Below are 20,382 nucleotides of genomic sequence, written 5' to 3'. Positions count from 1 at the left end.
TAGAATAAATTTAGGGAGGCTTTCATTTGAATATATTACCCACTTAAGAATGATTGTATTCATTAACAAATATTGACATAAGTAATCTTAAATCAATAGAGAAAACTCTCTGAACATCACAAAAACTAGAGAATCATCAAGCAAAGAAAAGCATGAATTTGCATCCACCAGCCAAACTATATATATTACATGGCAAATTTCATCAAACATAGTAAAATTCTCTGTTTTCCAGCATCCACATTTGCAAAACTTAATTGAAACCTTCAAATACCCCTTAATCATGCAACCTTTTCAATACCAAAACAATAAAAGAATGAAAAGGAAATTAAAGACTAGAACTATTTAAGAAGGGATTAAACAATAGGCCATTATCAGGAAAAACAGCAGCACAAGCAGGAGGCCTGGCGGCACCACCAGGCCAACATCAGGACGAAGAAAGTTCAACTTGTAAAGTTAACCGAGGGTAAACCATTCTTGAAGTGGGCGAGGATGATAAGCAAAAGCAAAGGCACTACAACCAAGATGAAATGCAAGATGATGGTCCATTTGTTCCACTGCGACTTGTAGTTGAAAACTGATGGGATCAATATCAAAAGCAAAACAATGCAGGAAATAGAGATCAAAGGCCAAGGAAGTCCCATCAACATTGTAAGCTTTTTTGGCTAGGGTTTTTGACTTTGCTTAAAATTAGTTTAGTAATTGTAAAAGAAAAAAAGGAAGACAAGATCATATATTAATTTTGTTTGAATAATTAAAATTTTAAGGATTAAAAAAAATATGTGGCAGTAATTAAATACTACTTACAGAATTAAAATATTTCACTGTATACATACAGTCGGTGGAGTTTTGGAATGAAAATCCTCTGCCCCTTCCATATGACTCTTTTTCTGCTCTTTCAATCATATATTCACACTTGTATTTAATTTTTTCTATACCCCGTTAAATTAGAATTCGGCAAAAAGAAAAGAAAAAAATTAAATGGTTAAAATGTGCCACAAGTTCTTATACTTTTTGAAAAATAAGAATTTAGTCCTTTCACTTTTATTTTATGAAATTTAGTTCCTCTACTTTTAAATTTAAAATTTAGGTCCAATTGTTAACACTAATAATTTTTTGTTAAATTTCAAGTTAATTAAAATTTATTTTTAGTTACATGACTACTAAGTGAGTATTTATTTATTTAGAAAATGTCATACAAACAAATTTAATAAAAATAAAAATAATGTTAATAGTTAGACCCGAATTTTGAAATTTCAAAAGTAAAGAGATTAAATTCTATGAAATAAAAGTAAATGTAGTAAATTCCTAATTTTCAAAAAGTACATAGACTTATAGCATATTTTAACCAAATTAAAATCACAATTGCTTCCTCTTCTCCTCTAGCCAACAAATAGAAGAATAGATTAATGGTACCTCCATTCACCATTGACTCGCCAGAAATGAGAATCATACCAAGCGTTTTAAAAGTTTCAAAAGTTGTGGGTGGTAGCTCGAAACCAAGAGTAAAATAGCAGAAAATCAAAACAAAAGAATTCCCATTATCATCATGTTTAAAGCAAGATAAATGAGAGTTTTTGAGGAGGGTTCTTTTTTTGGGTTGATTGAGGATTTTTATAAATATGATAATAAGGAAGTGATGTTAAGGTTCTTGTCCAAAATTTTTATTCCGAGTTTTGATTATACCTATCCAAATTATGTAAATATATAAAATATATTGAGCTATTTATATTTAGAAATTCAACAAAAGGAAAATAATATAATTATTCAATATTAAGTTAAAATAAAAAAATATGATTAGACATTGAACAAATAAATAAGCTTGTATAATAGTTGATTGAGTTTTAATTCGATTGGCATGATTATTGTTATTAATGCAGGAGGATATGGATTCGAATGCGCTGAAGTGCATTATCTTCTTATTTATGAGTTAGGAAGAGATTATAGATAGTTTAGGTATTCTGTTCAAAAGAACATAGAACCTATAATGAGATTATTGAATTTTTTTTTTTATAAAATTCGAGAAATGAAACAAATAATTATAATATTAATACTATATAAAAACCCGATCCTAGCTCCGCATAGCTTTGAATTGACTTCAATTCAATTAATTGTATTCAACTTAAATGAAAGGTAAAGAGTACATAAGAAAACTGAGCCACAATGACTCGTTAAAACTTTCTAGACCTATGGTTGTATCTTAGTGACACATCCTTCCCTTTGACTAATCATATATTTACTACTTTCATGTGACAATCTTTTTCGTGTAAAAGGATGAAGCTAGAATTTTGTAATTAAGATTAAAATAAAAAAAAATTTTAAAAATGAAGACGATAAATAATCCGATTCTTGATCAGACATAATGAATCATAGTTATATAAAAAAAATAGTTGATTGAATCCAAAGGTGCAAGATATGATGTAAATGGGCAAAGTCTATGGTTGTGGATGCAGCAATGAAAATAATAAACGAAGCATCGTGGCTTCTTCATGCATGCTTCAATTGGTTAAGGGGAGGGGATGACTCCAATGGTAAAAGTTCCCCCCCCCTTGAAAAGAAAACTCGAGTGAGACAAAAATTATATTTAGACATTATGTAATTTATCAAGTCAACCTCTTACTTTTACACCTATACATGATACCTGTATAAATGTATATTTTATATATATATATATATATATATTCCCCATTTTGACTATATATAGGAAATTAACTAAATCAGATAACATATCTGGCCAAATTCAATCCTCTTAAATTAATTTTTTAAAGTTGGTAGCTCCCAAATTGGTCCACGTCACAAGTCCACTATTTAATCAAAATTTTCACAATGCATCAATTTAACCAAAATTTTGCAATTAAGTCCAATATCTTCGACTCTTGCATAAAAATAAACACAATTTCTACAATTAATCCCTCAATATAACTAGAATTTCAGGGAATTAAACACAACTATATATATTTATTACCCATCAATATCATACACCTTTTGAGTTAATTGAGACGAAATTCATAGTTAAGCATCATTTGGAGGCTATTTTTATAGTTAAACCTTTTTTTAAAAGTAATTTTAAGAAATTTCTACCCATACTTGATCTAATACGAATCCGACATATTGATTTGGACGAACTCTATGGTTCTAGTCGTTGAAAGAGACTCAAGTGAGACAAATCATATTTAGACGTTTTGTAATTTATGTCAACCTCATACTCTTAAACCTATATATATATATATATATTCCCCGTTTACATTTCATAAAGGAAATTAATTAGAATGTATTAGGTACCAAAGAACAAAAAACAAATAAATATTCAAAAAAGAAAAAACAGCATTTGGCCTAATGATAAAGAACCAAATTTTGCTTTTATTTGCTTTCTACTTTAGTCTCCTCGGTGAACTAAGTGGCCAAGTTGGTGGCCTTGGACCTGCGGTGGACGGCGAAGAGGTTGGTGTTGGGTTAATCGTTGATATGGGATCGAGGGAGGGGAAAGTTATCCATGGCCGCGTTTCCATGGCGATTTCCGATTTCAATAGCTTTGGTAGGGACAACCAAATGAGGATAGTTCTCCATACAAGAGACTCCAAAGGGGACCCTTTGCTTGCTTTATCTTCCGGTAATTATAAGCTTTCTTTTACTTTTTTTTCTTCCCCCATGTAACTTTCGATAAAAGTATCATAGAAGATTCTGTATTAGGAGTGAGATAACATTTTATCTCTTTTTCTAAAAAAATGGACAAATTAATTCATGTACGTTAGATTAAAAAAGTAAACTAATCCTTTTTGTCAAAAAATTCATCCATTTCTACCGTTAGAAATCAGTGTAGCAGTCTAACCAAATAGTCATACGTGATGTGTCACGTGTATCTCATATTGACATATAGGGACCAAATTTTAACAATAAAAATTGATGAAATTTTTAACAGAAGGACCGATTTACTCTTTGCTCTAACGTATATGGACTAATTTGCTCATTTTTATAGTAGAGGGGGCAAAATTCAATTGTACTTTTACCTTAAACTTTCTTGCATCAAGGCATTTCTAATATTAAAAATGGTTAAATTTTGTTATTAATCCGTGTATTATGCATAAGTTGCGGATTTAGTTATTTTATTTGGTCATTTTAGTCTTTTCACATTTCTAATTTTAAATTTTATTCCAAACCTAATGATAAGTGCTAAATTCATTAAGTTTTATTATTCCTAAAGTATTGTAAGAACAAACATATTATCACATGGGTAATGTCATATCAACTTGTTTTTCTCACGTATTATTCACAAAGAAAAAACCAATTAATGGCTTTAACAACCATAATTCATGTTAAGATTAAATTTTAAAATTCTAAAAAATAAAAATAAAAATAATTAAACGAAAAAACATGAATTAATTTATAACTTTATGTATAATATAAAATTAATAAAAAATTCTGTCAAAATTTTGAAATGCTTGGCATTACTCCATTTTACGGACAAGTTGATTTATATACTGGGCATTAGTCTAATTAGACTAATTAATGCAAACGAAATTTCCTACAACTTCAAAGAAAGGGACAGATATGGAAAAGTTTTTTTTTAACTTCATAGACCAATTAAAAATGAGCTCAAATTTATTTATATTTATAAATGATTAATCTAAGAATGTTATATTTATATAATTTTTAATTTTTAATAAAATATATCATATTTATTTAATATTTATTATTTTTATTAAACTATTAAGCATATACAGCTTAAATATATTTAAAAAATTTAAATTATAGAATTCATATATAAAAAATAAAAATATATTCATGTTTGGAAAAAGATTTCTCCAAAATCCATTTAATGTAGGCTAAAAGTTCTGATTCAACAATTTGACCTTTTTATGCTATACATTTTCCTATCCAGCTTTTAATCTCGGGGAAAATAACAAAGTCAAGGTCATCCTCAGTGCCCAAAAATCAACATTGTCTTTGGCTGAATTTGGGAATAACACCAAAATTCCAGTAATCCCAATTTCCGCCCCATACTTGATTCAAGTTCCACTACATGACCATGCCGAAGTGAAAGGAATTATTGCTTTCGCAGAATTACATAAATGGGAAAAGGTTATCCTCATTTACGAAGATCATAATGACAATCATTGGAGTGATTTCTTTGAAGAGAAAAAGTTTCAGGTTGCATATAAAAGCTCAGTGGCTGCTTCATCGAAAGATGAACACATAATTGAAGAGCTTCATAGGCTCAAAGCAATGGAAACTTCGGTATTCGTTGTGCATGTTGAACCTGTCTTAGCATCTCGTATTTTCGTACACGCGAAAAGGCTAGGAATGGCTAGCCAAGGGTATGCATGGATCGTTACCTCCAAGTGCATGAATCACTTGCAGAATTTGAAAGATTATTCATCGATATACGAAAACATGCAAGGATTCATTGGTTTCAGGTCTTATAGGATGAAAGAATCAAAGGAGTTTGATATGCTACGACTGATGAACTTCATTACTCAAATGGTCAATTTCGAAATAGTGAATGTGTTAGGTACTGAAGGGGAAAGAAGAGTTGGATTTTGGACAGGCAAATTCACCAACAAATTATCACACGGGTTTGCCCATGGAAGGCATTTATTTTCAAGCTCCGGCTTCGAAACAATAATCTGGCCTGGTGGGACATCAACCATTCCCAAAGGTCGAAGGATGCAAACGAGCACTAAGACCCTAAGGATTGCTGTTCCAAAATCAAACGGTTTCCCTCAATTGCTGAAAGTGGACATTGATCTTCAGGCCAATATCAGCTTCTCTGGTTTCTGCATAGAAGTTTTCAAAGCTGCAATGGCGGGTTTGGAGCATAAAGTGCCCTATGAGTTCGTCCCCTTCGAATATAATAACCCAACCATAGGTGAGGCTTACAGTGATCTTGTCTACCAAGTATATCTCCAGGTATGGTTCTTAACAATTTTATGTGCTTCGTTTATGCCACTTGGTTTTATTGATTTGTGTTGGATAAACAAAAACAGAAGTACGATGGTGCTGTTGGGGACATAACGATTACATCAAATAGATCATTGTACGTGGATTTTACTTTGCCGTTTACGGACATGGGGATCGGGATGGTTTCTCGGCTAACCCCAAAGGAGAACCAAAACTTGTGGATTTTCTTGAAACCACTCACACCAGGTCTTTGGCTTACAATTGTGGGGGTTTATGTCTTATCAGCTTTATTTATTTGGCTGATTGAACGCCCTGCATCTGTTGAACGACAAACCCGGCAATCAAATGGGGAAATTGGAAGGATGTTTGGCTTCTCCTTCTCTATCTTTGTTTTTGCACATTGTAAGCATTCTCATGCGTACATGTTAAACTCATTTGGTCAAAATTTGTTTTTCTCAAATTTGCTAGCCTGGTTTGTTGTATATTTTTATAATATAATTAAATAGTCCAAATAATTAATTATTTAAATTAAAATATTGACATACTCTTTTTATTAAAAAATCACTTCTAACATGTTATAGTAACATTATTATATAGAGGAACATATTTCCAATTACTATGAGATTTCAATTCTTTTATTTGTAAATTGTTGAACCGTCTATTTAATCTATTAAATCGAAAATAAATGATGTTCAGGTACAATTACACTAAACCCACGTTTCAATAGCAAAATTTAGGAAAAAGGTTTGATATAATTTTCCTTTAAAATGTGAATTTGTAGGGGAGAAATTATCGAGCAACTTGTCGAGATCAGTGGTTGTTTTGTGGGTGTTTGTGGTGTTTATATTGGGCTCGAATTACACCGCCACTTTGACATCAATGATGACGGTTCAACAGATTGAGTTCAACTCTGGGAAGAGCATCATAGGTGCAACAGGCCCTGTTTCCCAAGAAGCTATTGGCAATCTAAATTTCCCGAATTTACAGTCAAAATCTATCAGGCTTACTTCACTCGAAGAATACGCGAAGGCTTTATCTGAAGGAGGTAAAAATGGTTGAGTCTCTGCGATAATTGAGGAGATGCCATACATTAACATCTTGCGACAAAAATATCCAACACGTTATTCCATGGTCGGCCACGTCATGCCTGTTACCAATGGCTTTGGCTTTGTAAGTTATTCAAGTACTTCTCATACATACATACATGCATGCATAATGTAACAATAGAGTTTTAGGTAAAGATGTCTATGTGTGGAATTAAAGATGGCTTTGGCTCGATTTGAAATATAAGGGTGAAATTAAAAAATTTGTGTTCAGAGATCAAGATAAAATTATAAATTTTTTGGAGTTTAAATTAAAATTTTATGTTAAAGAACTTAAATTGAATCATTATCCTTTTCAGGGCAAATATATATTTCATTTTATCAAGAGATTAAAAAACCTTAATGTTGAAATTAACTGTTTCTTTTATGAGGGTCATAAATACAATTTTTCATTTATTAAGAAGGGCAAAGCCCTTGACCCCATCTAATAGCTGGTTTCACTTTATATATACTAACTTCTGTATGTGATTTTATAAATTTATTATTTAATCAGATTTTTAAATATTTTATTTTTAATTATAGTAATTAACCTAATATATTATTTTTATTTGAATTATTGAATAGAATTAAAAATATATTAATTTATCAATTCAAATATTATTATTAGAAATTTTTTAAAGTCATAATTAAAATATTTTTAACATATTCAACATACAATATAGTTTTAATTTATGTAATTAATGCAAAACAACATTATTCAAAAATAAATAATTAACATAATTAACTCTAATATTAATTAATTGATAATTAAGATGTTTAAAATTTTATTCAAGTAATAACTCTATTTTACATTATTAAAATTACCACAATTTTTAGCTAATACTCGTAGTTTAAATTATAATTATAATTATAGCTATCACAAATTTTCTCTTCTATTTTTAGAGTTTCATTCAAGAAGAATTAGCACGCTTCTTTTAACTAGTAAATGTAAATGTAAATTATACTTATTTTTAAATTTATAATTATCACATATTTTATTTTACTTTAAATTTTTAAATATGAAATTAGTAATATGATGAAAAATAAAGGATATCCTCGTGCTCAAAAGTTTTTCTAAATTCATGCTTTTTTTTATATATTATAGATGTTATAGATAGTATTTACAATTTATTTTTATATTTTATATTTAAATTTATATAAAATTATTTTTGTTATTTAATTTAAATCCGAGTCAACCCAAGTTAGCCCAAGGCAAAAGTTTCCTTGTCGATGTTCAACCTAGGCTAAGTTGAGGATATCGAGTTAGGTGGAGTATTCAACCCAAAGGCAGTTCTAGTTTATGATGTCTCTTGAACAATTCTAAGTGTTCAGATTTTTATAAAATGATCTTTTTTTGAAAATATTAGAAAATCAATTTTAAGGATCTATATTTCAAAGAATACATTTGTGAAGAGATATCCCAATCTTGGCACATAGATATTATAGCCCTAATGTTTTAACTTCATTGTGAAATCTTCAGGCATTTCCAAAAGGTTCACTCATGGCTCATGACATATCAAGGGAAATTGCAAAACTAAGAGAAGATGGGATGCTTCAAAGGCTTGAAAATGAGTGGTTCAAAAGTCCGATCACTGATTTTGATTCAGATAATACTTTGGACAGTGTGAGCTCACTTACGGTAGGAGACTTTCGAGGCTTGTTCCTTATCAATGGAATTTATTTAGCTATAGCCTGTTTCTTGTTCCTCACTTCTTTGCTTTACAAAAACTTTCATGTTATGAAAGAATGGAGACGACCTGAGTTTGTGAAACAGTACATTTGCATGAAATTTTTCAGAAACAAAAGCAATGCTAATGCAGTACACCCAGAGTTGGACAATTGATGAAGTTCATGAAATTACATCATGAACCCTATTTGTAAATTCCAGTAAGCTGTACACTTTTATTGAGGAATATCCTCATTACTTCTTGAGGACCTTTGTTTTCCATTGTGTATATTGATGGTAATAAATTTGTTTTATACAATATTATTACACTACTCAATGACAAATAAAGTTTATTAAATTGTGGCAAGCTCGCAATGCGAGTGTAAAGAAAGATAAAAAAGTTAAATCTAAATATTTTAACTTTAAAATAATTACATTGTGCATATTAATTAAAAGAGTAAAATGATAAAACTGAAATTCATATGTTATTATTTGATTTGATTGGTAGATTTGTCGTTCAAAGTGGATGTCTTACAAGGTTGATTATATGACCTAATATGATAAGATTGTACATTATGTGAGTTAAGTTTGGTGTGGACTTTGACCTACATGGATTAATTTGAGGTTTTCTTTAGAATAAATTTAGGGAGGCTTTCATTTGAATATATTACCCACTTAAGAATGATTGTATGCATTAACAAATATTGACATAAGTAATTTTAAATCCATAGAGAAAACTCTGAACATCACAAAAACTAGAGAATCATCAAGCAAAGAAAAGCATGAATTTGCATCCACCAACCAAACTATATATATTACATGGCAAATTTCATCAAACATAGTTAAATTCTCTGTTTTACAGCATCCACATTTGCAAAACTTAATTGAAACCTTTTCAATACCAAAACAATGAAAGAATGAAGAAGAAATTAAAGACTAGTACTATTTACGAAGGGCTTAACGAATAGGCCATTATAAGTAAAAACAGCAGCACAAGCAGGAGGCCTGGCGGCACCACCAGGCCAACATCACGACGAAGAAAGTTCAACTTGTAAATGTTAACCGAGGGTAAACCATCCTTGAAGTGGGCGAGGATGATAAGCAAAAGCAAAGGCACTGCAACGAAGATGAAATGCAAGATGATGGTCCATTTGTTCCACTGCGACTTGTAGTTGAAAACTGATGGGATCAATATCAAAAGCAAAACGATGCAGGAAATAGAGATCAAAGGCCAAGGAAGTCCCATCAACATTGTAAGCTTTTTTGGCTAGGGTTTTTGCCTTTGCTTAAAATTAGTTTAATAATTGTAAAAGAAAATAAAAGGAAAAAAACCAAGAAAAAAAAAGGGAAGAATCGAAGATTAAGGAAAGAAAAAGATCATATATTAATTTTGTTTCAATAATTAAAATTTTAAGGATTGCAAAAAATATGTAGCAGTATTTAAATACTATATTTATAGAATTAAAATATTTCACACTATTAAATTATACATTTAGTTATTTGAGGTTTGCAATATTTTAATTTTTTTTTACTTTGGTGAAGGTAAAATTATTTTTGTTCAAATTCTATTATTAATCTCATACTATACCTAAATTATGGATTTAGGATAAGTTTGGATGGAAGGTGCGTTACCTGTGATTAGTGTGAAAATACTGGTGGTTGTGAGATTAGATACTATAGCGATACTATAGCGTGAGACAAAAAGTAAGTTAAACGCACCGCATCCCACCGCCTAACCAAACCCACCCTTAATTAGTTTTTTTTAATAATTTGATATATTTAGTCTCTACATTTTTAATCACTATATCTATTAATTTAAGAATAATAGAATTTAAAGACTACCATCTCGATCATAACTCAAATTTTAATGACTAAAATGATAATTTTTTTTATTAGTATAAATTCAAAATATATAGTCTTCAAAAGTATAAATTCAAAAAGGTATCTTATATAGGTGTAAAAATAAGAGGTTGACTTAATATATATAATATATAATTTTTTATTTTTCATAATATATAAAATATATTGAGCTATTTATATTTAGAAATTCAACAAAAGGAAAATTATATATATATATATACCGGTAATAAAAGAAAGAATATAATTATTCAATATTAAGTTAAAATAAAAAACATGATTAGACATTGAACAAATAAAAAACTTGTATAGTCGATTGAGTTTTAATTTGATTGACATGATTATTGTTGTTAATGCAAGAGGATGTTGATTCGAACACGCTATTTATGGATTAAAGAAGAGTTATACATAATTTTAAACATTCTATTTAAAAGAACAGATACGATAAAATCTTTAATGAAACTACTAAAAAATGCATATAAAATTAATACTTATAATATAATACTATATAATAACCCGACCCTCACTCCGCATAGCTTTGAATTGACTTCAATTCAATTAATGGAATTCAACTTAAATCAAAGGTAAAGAGTTGATAAAAAAAAAAATTGAGCCACAATGACTCGTTAAAACTTTCTAGACCTATGGTTGTCTCTCAGTGACGCATTCTCCCCTTTGACCAATCATATAGTTACTACTTTCATGTGCGTCCTATTAAAATTGTATTTTCTATTGATTCATACTCAACTCTGTTCATATTATTATTGTAGTAATGGCATGGTTACAATGTTGTTTACTGCTAGGGGTGAGAAGATGAGCATTTTTTTTTAATTTAGTGGTGATACATTCTTAATTATTTATCAGTAGTTCGGTCAGATGTAGGATGTTTTGTTTTCTTGTTTAATTAAAGGTTTTGTAATTTTGATTAGGAATGAGATTGGTGTTTCCCAACGTCTTTCTATTATCATATATATATATATGCATATTAACCGAGCAAAAAAATATAAGTTTATATATTTTCTTTTAATTTAAGAATTTTGAAAGGTTATGAGCAATAATAAAATTGTACAAAAACATATTTTAAATACAAATGAGTCATATGTATAATTCGAGGATGAAATTTTGTGTTTAAAATTGAAATAAAAATTTAAAAGAAAATGAAGAGGATGAATAATTCAAGTCTTGTCTGATATACAAATGAGTCATATGTATAAAAAAAAAATAGTTGATTGAATCCAAAGGTGCAAGTAGATATGATGTAAATGGGCAAAGTCTATGGTTGTGGATGCACCAATGGAAATAACAAACGAAGCATCGTGGCTGCTTCATGCATGCTTCAATTGGTCAAGGGGATGACTCCAATGGTAAAAGTTTTCCCCACTTGAAAAGAAAACTCGAGTGAGACAAAAATTATATTTAGACGTTATGTAATTTATCAAGTCAACCTCTTACTTTTACACCTATATATGATACCTGTATAAATGTATATTATATATATTCCCCATTTTGATTATATATAGGAAATTAACTAAATCAGATAACGCATCTGGCCAAATGATGAAGAACCAAATGTTGCTGTTTTTTGCTTTCTACTTTAGCCTCTTCGGTGAACTAAATGGCCTAGTTGGTGGCCTTAGACCGGCTGTGGGTGGTGACGAGGTCGGTGTGGGGTTAATCGCTGATATGGGATCAAAGGAGGGGAAGATTATTCAGAGCTGCCTTTCCATGGCGATTTCAGATTTTTATGGGTTACATAGGGACTACCAAATGAGGATAGTTCTTCATACAAGAGACTCCAAAGGGGATCCTTCGCTTGCTTTATCTGCCGGTAATTATAAGCTTTTCTTTTCTACTTTTTGAAGTTAAAAATAACATTATCATTAGCATGATTCCATTTGTTTTTTCTTTTCTTTTCAAAATTTATGAGTAAAATCACAGCAATCACAAAAAATCGAATAATTATAATACAACTAAACTTAAATTAAGAACTGAGTAATTAAAAAGTGTTCAGAAATCCACGTATATTAAATTAAAATTTTAATTTTTAATTGAGATTGAGTAATAGTTAAAGTAAAATTATTTTATAAAGTAAATCATATTATTTTTAAAAGAATATACGATGAATTTGAAGTTAAAATCTCAACATACATAGGAAATACTTTTCCTACTATATTGAATATATTTTATATAAAATACGAAAATATTTGCCAAACTCTGAAAATTTTGGCAATTTTAATGAAGTTTGACTAATCAAGGCAGACGAAATTTCATAGAAGTTTATCGACCTATTATTTTAATCTAATACCTAAGGAGTTGATTGTTACGTAAGTACTCTATAGATATATTAAAAAATACTTGTCTTTTCTGAATTTTTTTATAAAATATGTTTATATCAACATAATATTAAAATTCAATTGGCTTAAACTTGCCTCTATCTACCTTAGCTTTGTTGAAGTGGTCATGGGCACAGTTAGTTTACATTACCATACATAGAAGTGGAAATCTGTTTAATTTTATATGATTTTTATTTATTAACTTTTAAAGATAAAAATTTAAATATAAATTATATATTTACGATATAGCATAATTATATATTTACTTTCAGATTAAATAAGTTACATAATGTATAAAAAATATAATTAATAATTTTTCATATTTTCTAATGAATATTTGACGTTTGATGATGATGCCATCACCCTTAAATTATTTCAAAAATATAAAAAAGTAAAAAGTAAAAATATTTTTATAATTTTTCACAAAAAAATATTTTATATGATTTTCATAAAAAATTATTTTTAATAAAAACAAATTTATAAAAAATTAGAATCATGAAAAATTACTATAAAATTTTTTAATTGAAATCAAATTCTTTTATAAATTCTTTTATAATATTATATAATAAAATTTAAATTTTATAAAAATAAACTATAATTTTTCTATAAAAATAAAATATAGTTACTTACATAAAATAATTTTATAAAAATTAATTTTTATATTTGAAATATATATTTTAAAAGTTTTCATATAATAACGTCACAATGATGTCATTATCATCACATGTCAAATATTCACTGGACCACAGAAAAAATTAAGATGGTTTATCTCCTATACCAACATAAAGAAAACTAAACATATGTACCAAGAAAATCAGAGCAAAATATTAAAAATAGACTTATCCTTCTTGTTTTTTTTTTTTCCAAAAATCCATTTCCATATTTTTTTTATTCAAACTCTTTTCAACCATCAAGCCTATAATTTTTGATATAGGCTAAAAATTATGATTCAAAAGTTTTAACCTTGATGTTATACATTCCCTATCCAGCTTTTAAACTCTCAGAAGATAACAAAGTCAAGGTCATCCTCAGTGCACAAAAATCAACGTTGGAAGCAAAGTTTTTGGCTGAATTTGGAGATCACACCAAAATTCCAGTAATCTCAATTCAAGGATTCATTGATTTTATGTCTTCTATTGACAAGCTAGAAATGGTGAACTTCATTACTCAAATGGTGAATGTGATGAATTTTAATAACTTCAAGCTCACCTCAAGCAATTTCGAAATATTAAATGTGCCTGCTCGTGGTAGGCATCTGCTTTCAAGTTCCACCATTGATGAGTCAAGTCCCAGAGGTCGAATGATGCAAACAAGCAGTAAAACACTAAGGATTGCTGTTCCAACAACAAATGGGTTCCCACAATTGCTGAAAGTAGACCATGATCCTCACACCAATACCGCAATTTTCTCTGGTTTCTGCATAGATGCTTTCAAAATTGCGATGGCGGGTTTGAACTATCAAGTGTTTTATCAGTTTGTCCCTTTCGAATATAATAACCCAAACATTGGTGAGGCTTACGATGATCTTATCTACCAAGTATATCTCCAGGTATGGTTCTTTTATCTGGTTAGTTTATGTCACTCATTGCTTTGTAAAAGTACCATGGAGTTTCATGTATTAAAAGTTGGATTACATTTGTTTTTATCTACTAAAAATATAAGCAAATTACTCATTGCATGTTAGATCAAAGAGTAAACCAGTCATTCTATTATAAAATATATTCATTTCTATTGTTAAAAACTGATTTTTATAAGTCAACAAGAGGTACATATTTTGTCAACCATGCCAAGTTTTAATAGTATAAATAGATGAAATTTTTAATAGAAATAAATGATTTACTCTTTGGTCTAGCATATAGAGACTAGTTTACTTATTTTTTATGTAGAGGAGATAAAATGTAATCTGATTTCTAGTTCAGGACTCCATGGTACTTTATCAGACTTGCTTTTACTGATTTGTGTTGGATAAACAAAAACAGAATTACGACGCTGTTGTTGGGGACATGACGATCACAGCAAATAGATCATCATACGTGGATTTTACTTTTCCGTATACGGACATGGGGGTCGGGATGGTTACTCGGTTAACTCCAAAGGATAGCCAAAACTTGTGGATTTTCTTGAAACCACTCACACCAGGACTTTGGCTTACAATGGTAGGAGTTTATGTCGTAACAGCTTTGGTTATTTGGCTAATTGAACGCCCCGCATTTGTTGAACAACAAACACAACAATCAAATGGACGAATTGGAAGGATGTTTGGGTTCTCTTTCTCCATCCTTGTTTTTGCACATTGTAAGCACCCTCCCAAGTCACAATCCATGTTACATTCCAAATTACTTAGATTCAATTATGGCTTTGATCCCTCTGCAATGCTCATGTTTAGGATTTAGTTCTTATTACATTCCAAATTACTTAGACCCAATTATGGCTTTGATCCCTCTGCAATGCTCATATTTAGGATTTAGTTCATATAATTTGGTATGATTTTATCATTCACTCTCATAACATCATTAGTTAGATCAAATAGTTAATACTACTAATTATAACAGTTAAAATGTGATTTTTTTCTTAAAAACATCTCATCAAACTCATTCTACTAACATGGGTTTTATTTGTGTTGGAATATGGTAAAAATACCATGGAGACTTCAGTTAGATTGAATCTTGTCCCTTTATTAAAAAAAAATGTTAAATTAGTTTTTGTATATTAGATTAAAGAGTAAATTAGTCATTTCATTAAAGTTTCATCCATTTCTACTGTTAAAATTGAAATGGCTAATAGAATAATAAAAAGTTGCATGTGGCATGCCATGTGTATATTATTCGACGCACATATATATCAGTTTTTCACAATAGAAATAGATGAAATTTTTATTAGAAGGATTGATTTACTCTTTGATTTAATGTATATGGATTAATTTGTCCATTTTTTAAGTAGAGAAGATAAAATATAATCCAACTCCTAGTACAAGGGCCCCATAATACTTTTACAGTTGGAATATGTGTTTTTAAGCGGAAAAAATCACATTCTCATTTTAACTGGAATAGTTAATAATAACACCAATGACTAACTAATGATATTATAAAAGTAGATAAATAAAACAAATTATGCCAGGATCCTAAATATAAATATAGTAGAGCTTGGATAGCCCTTTTGATGATGTTGAGTTTGTTAGAGAGAGAAAAAAAATACCCTGGATGCTTCGAAATTGGCAGTTCGAGAGGCACTTCGAAAATAATATAGAGTTGTCAATGGTTTACACTTATTTTATGCAGCTTAATCTATAAAAATGTTGGGGTTTTCTTCTAAAATGTGAATTTGCAGGGGAGAAATTATCAAGCAATTTATCGAGATCCGTGGTTGTTTTGTGGGTGTTTGTGGTCTTCATATTAGGTTCGAACTACACTGCCACCTTAACATCGATGATGACGGTCCGACAGATTGAGTACAACTCAAAGATGAGCAACATTGGACATCGATTAGGTCCTGTTACCCAAGAAGTTGTTGGCAATCTAAATTTCGACAATTCTAGTTCAACTTCTGTATGGCTTACTTCACCCGAAGAATATGCAAACGCTTTATCGGAAGGTGCCAAAAATGGAGGAGTGTCTGCAATAATTGATGAAATGCCATACATCAGCATCTTCCTAGAAAAATATCCAACACGTTATTCCATGGTCGGCTCCGTCATGCCTACCACCAATGGCTTTGGCTTTGTAAGTTATCAATCTCTTAACTGTTATACATACACATACAATTTTAGGGTAAACTTGATTATGAGTTGGATGGGATTGCTTCACGGTTAAGTGTTTTAAAAAAAAAATTCAAATCCAAATTTGAATACCTTGATTAAACACAAGAATGAAGTCAAGAATTTAGTGTTGGGGTTCAGAATAAAATTATAAAATCAACTAAAATTACATTTTTTTTTCATTTAATTAAGAGGCTAAAAGAATTTAAGTTATTATTTTTAAGAGGGGCCAAAATTGCAACTTTTTCATTTAGCAAGAGGGGCCAAGTCCCTTAGCTTTTGCATCTAAGAGCCCGGTTTACTATTCATATATTCAATTTATTATTAAATTTAAATAAAATAATTTTATTATTTAAATTGAATTTGTGACAAATCGAATTGATTTGAAGCATAAATTTCTGGTCGGAGCTCAACTCAAGCTGAACTGACCCTACTAAGTTAGGTGGCTTGTTCAGCCCTTGGACAAATCTAATTTCAACATGTCTCCTAATAGTTCTATGTCTTGATTTTACATAAAGGTCTTTTTCGAGGTCTCAGGTTAGAATATGAGAAAGGTCAATTTAGAAATACAAAATTTTGAACTATGTGAGTGTTTGAAGAATATATACACGAAAATATGTACAAATCTTGGCACATAGGATGACTGTTTATATACATGTATATTAGGCCTAAAGTTTTAACTTTATTTTGAAATCTTTAGGTTTTTCCAAAGGGTTCAGCCCTGGCTAGAGATATATCAAGGGAAATTGCAAAACTAAGAGAAGATGGGAGGCTTCAAGCACTTCAAAATGCATGGTTCAAAACTCCGATCATTGATTTCGATTCAGAGGACACTACAAACAGTGTGAACTCACTTACAGTAGGTGACTTTCGAGGCTTGTTCCTTATTAGCGGAGCCTTTTTAGCTATAGCTTGTATTTTGTTTTTGGCTTCTTTGCTTTACAAAAACTTTCATGTTATGAAAAAATGGATACTAAAACTATACATTTGTATGAAAATTTTCAAAAACAGAAGAGATGCTAACATAATACACCCAGAATTTGACAATTGATGATGTTCATCAAGCAATATCATTAGCCCATTATCTGTAAATTCCCAATAGGTCATACATCTTTCATAGAATATTTTCACTACTCCTTGAGCCCTTTGTTTTCCATTGTATATATTATTTTGATAGTAATAAGTTTGTTTTATAGAAAATTATTACTACTCATTGACCTTGTTTCACCATTGTCTAAAGGGATATTATTTGCTCTATTAAATCCACTTCTAAATTACTTACGGCATTGGGTGTTAAAAACATTGAAAATAAGTATATTAATTATGTTTGATAAATAAAGAAACGAGTTACAAATACTTAAGTTCAAATCTAAATCTTAATTTTAAAATAATAACATCGCATATGTTGAAACTTTTTTGGCGATTCAACTTTTTATTTTAAAAAACGAAAATGGAGTCGCCACGAATCTTTTTTATTAAGTGTGATCGGATCACCTCATAATTGATCATTTTAATAAAAGGTTAGATTTACTAAAATGATGATTTTCGGTCTACAAAATCCAGGAAATGAGTTCAGGAGTCGGTTACGCATGAGGAAGGATTAGCACCCTCGTAATGCCTAAAATTGGCACCTAGTTGATTACTCAATGTCTTAGTGTCGAGAATTAAGAATTCAAAGAAATTTTAAAGTACGATCCCCTTTTTTTTCATGTTATTTGATTAAAATATCGCTAACTAAATTAAATTTTGTGAAAGGACCTTCTTATTTCAAATTTATCGAGAAAAAAAATCATGTCCTGTAAGTTAGGGCACGATATCTCGAATCCTCGAAAACAAGAATACCCGTCATTTTATTATTACTTAAATCCTACATGTCTTGAATTTTGAATAGGATGTTTGGTTATTTCAATTCTAAGAAGAGGCCATACTCTGTAAGTTAGGAACACGATTCCTCGAATCCGAAAAATAACGAACATTGCCTCGGTTTTAATTATTTTTCATGCGCTTGTGCCGAAAAACGGATGAGTGTATGTAGTAATGTTTACAATGTAAAAAGATGACAAAATTATCGTATTAAAAGTAACAACATAAGCAATGAAATAAAATGACAATACTATAAATCTATAATGAATACAATAATAAGAAATAATAATAACAATAATGAAAAATATTCAATTAATAATACTATATGATAATAATGATAATAATAGTGAAATAATATAAAATGTATGATAATATTATTATATCCAAAATAAAATATACTAATAGTATTAATAGTATCAACATTTAAAAGTAAAGGACCAAAATAAAATAGATAGGGAAATTTGAGGAAAATAGTAAATGACTATAACATAATAATATCTAATGACAAAATAAAATAAAATAAATAACTACATGTAAATAAAATTGCATAATTTAGACAAGAGGAAAATATAAATAATCATAAAATAAAAGTTCCCAAAATGATAAAATAAAATAATGAAAATAAAAAAAAAGTGGGCAAAGGATTAAATTGAAATGAAAAAGAAATTCTAAGTATAAATTAAAAAAAGAAAAACAAAAGAATTAAATCAAAACAAAATAAAATAAACAGGGTCCCAAAGGGTTATTTTCCCAAACCCATGTCATTTCCTCAAGTCGACAGTGGGTCAAAGGACTGAATTGTAAGGAAATCAAAATAATGGGGTAAAAATGAAATAAAATAAAATTATGTAGGACTAATTTAAAAATAGGCTAAAAAGTGGAAGGAAAAAAAATAGAAAATAGCCCTTCGCTTCAAAAACACGCGGATCTTGAAGGAATTCAGGTTGGGCATTCGGGTCACCTCAAAACGACGTCGTTTTGGGCATTTTAAGCTATGCCCCAAAACGTCGTCGTTTAGTATCTCTATATAAATTTAAAAAAAACTAAAAAAAAATCATTTCTCTTCTCTGTTTTAAAAAAAAAACCTTCTTCTTCTTTTTTTCTCTCAACTGTCCTCCTCCAGCCACAAAGGCTGTTGTGACCACCAATCATCGGCAACGGCGATAGCCGCCTTCGGTGGCCGAAAAATACCCAAAACACCCCCTTTTGACTCATTTTCTCATGTGGGATGTTGATATGGGAATTTTAACCCAAAAAACTAAGTCGAACCTCGTCAAAAGGGGTAGAAACGATTTCGATTTCCCCTTTTCTGGCAAGGTAAGTTTTCTTTAAACCTTGTTTCTATTTTTTTATGTTCTTTACGAAAAGAAAAAAAGGATAAAAATCAAAATAAAAGATAAAAAAACCCTTTGTAACTTGTTTTTTTTTCTCTGTTGAATTTCTTTTTTTTTTGCATTTGATTTCTCGTGTAAAAAACGTTACATGTGATGGCTGTGGCTTTTATAGTCAAACTATAATATTTATTTTTTGTTTCTTTTTTTTTTCTCTGCTCTGTCTTCTGTTTTCTTTTTTGCATGTATTTCATAATGTTGGCAAAGACTTTTCGGTCAACCATGGTGGGGAGATGTGCCCCTTACCATTTTGGTGAAACAACAGAAGAGGTAGACTTCGGGGCGTGGGTGACTCTGGGGAGCGTGTTTACTGATGTGGCAAGAGCGACGGCGGCGCTGGAGCTTTTAGTTTTTAGGGTTTCTAAAATTTTTTTAGGTTTTAGGCTTGGGTTGGTGTATTTGGGCTTAAGTTTTTTTTATTTGTTTGGTTTATTTGTTTCTGTTGGGTCAGACAAAATTGGCCTGTTACAGCTGCTCCTCTTTGCTCATTATCGTGTAACTAGAATGGAGCAAAGACTTTAAAGGAGGACCAATTTTGTCT

General features: G+C 29.8%; 2 protein-coding genes across 2 annotated transcripts; both read left to right on the top strand.

The window, feature by feature from the left end:
• The first annotated feature begins 3,333 nt into the window (after window positions 1–3,333).
• LOC105790460 (glutamate receptor 1.2) lies at window positions 3,334–6,954 on the top strand. The gene is made up of 4 exons (XM_012618071.2): window positions 3,334–3,607; window positions 4,877–5,904; window positions 5,982–6,297; window positions 6,677–6,954. Exons 1-4 carry the CDS (start codon window positions 3,334–3,336, stop codon window positions 6,952–6,954), a joined length of 1,896 nt encoding a protein of 631 aa, XP_012473525.1.
• A 5,091-nt stretch (window positions 6,955–12,045) lies between these two features.
• On the top strand, window positions 12,046–17,725 carry LOC105790471 (glutamate receptor 1.3). Its single transcript, XM_012618082.2, has 5 exons — window positions 12,046–12,328; window positions 13,823–14,382; window positions 14,813–15,128; window positions 16,161–16,552; window positions 17,288–17,725. Exons 1-5 carry the CDS (start codon window positions 12,055–12,057, stop codon window positions 17,636–17,638), a joined length of 1,893 nt encoding a protein of 630 aa, XP_012473536.1. The 5' UTR covers window positions 12,046–12,054; the 3' UTR covers window positions 17,639–17,725.
• Window positions 17,726–20,382: the final 2,657 nt, after the last annotated feature.

The sequence above is a fragment of the Gossypium raimondii genome, chromosome 7 (genome assembly GCF_025698545.1).
Source record: "Gossypium raimondii isolate GPD5lz chromosome 7, ASM2569854v1, whole genome shotgun sequence".
NCBI lineage: Eukaryota > Viridiplantae > Streptophyta > Magnoliopsida > Malvales > Malvaceae > Gossypium > Gossypium raimondii.
This window is presented reverse-complemented; position numbering and strand designations above follow the sequence as displayed.

Excerpts from the sequence above, each read along its gene's own strand:
- LOC105790460 (XM_012618071.2), top strand. The coding sequence starts at position 3,334 with ATGATAAAGAACCAAATTTTGCTTTTATTTGCTTTCTACTTTAGTCTC. Across the intron at positions 3,608-4,876 it reads TTTGCTTGCTTTATCTTCCG|CTTTTAATCTCGGGGAAAAT; the intron begins GTAATTATAAGC and ends TTTCCTATCCAG. Across the intron at positions 5,905-5,981 it reads TCTACCAAGTATATCTCCAG|AAGTACGATGGTGCTGTTGG; the intron begins GTATGGTTCTTA and ends AAACAAAAACAG.
- LOC105790471 (XM_012618082.2), top strand. The coding sequence starts at position 12,055 with ATGATGAAGAACCAAATGTTGCTGTTTTTTGCTTTCTACTTTAGCCTC. Across the intron at positions 12,329-13,822 it reads TTCGCTTGCTTTATCTGCCG|CTTTTAAACTCTCAGAAGAT; the intron begins GTAATTATAAGC and ends TTCCCTATCCAG. Across the intron at positions 14,383-14,812 it reads TCTACCAAGTATATCTCCAG|AATTACGACGCTGTTGTTGG; the intron begins GTATGGTTCTTT and ends AAACAAAAACAG.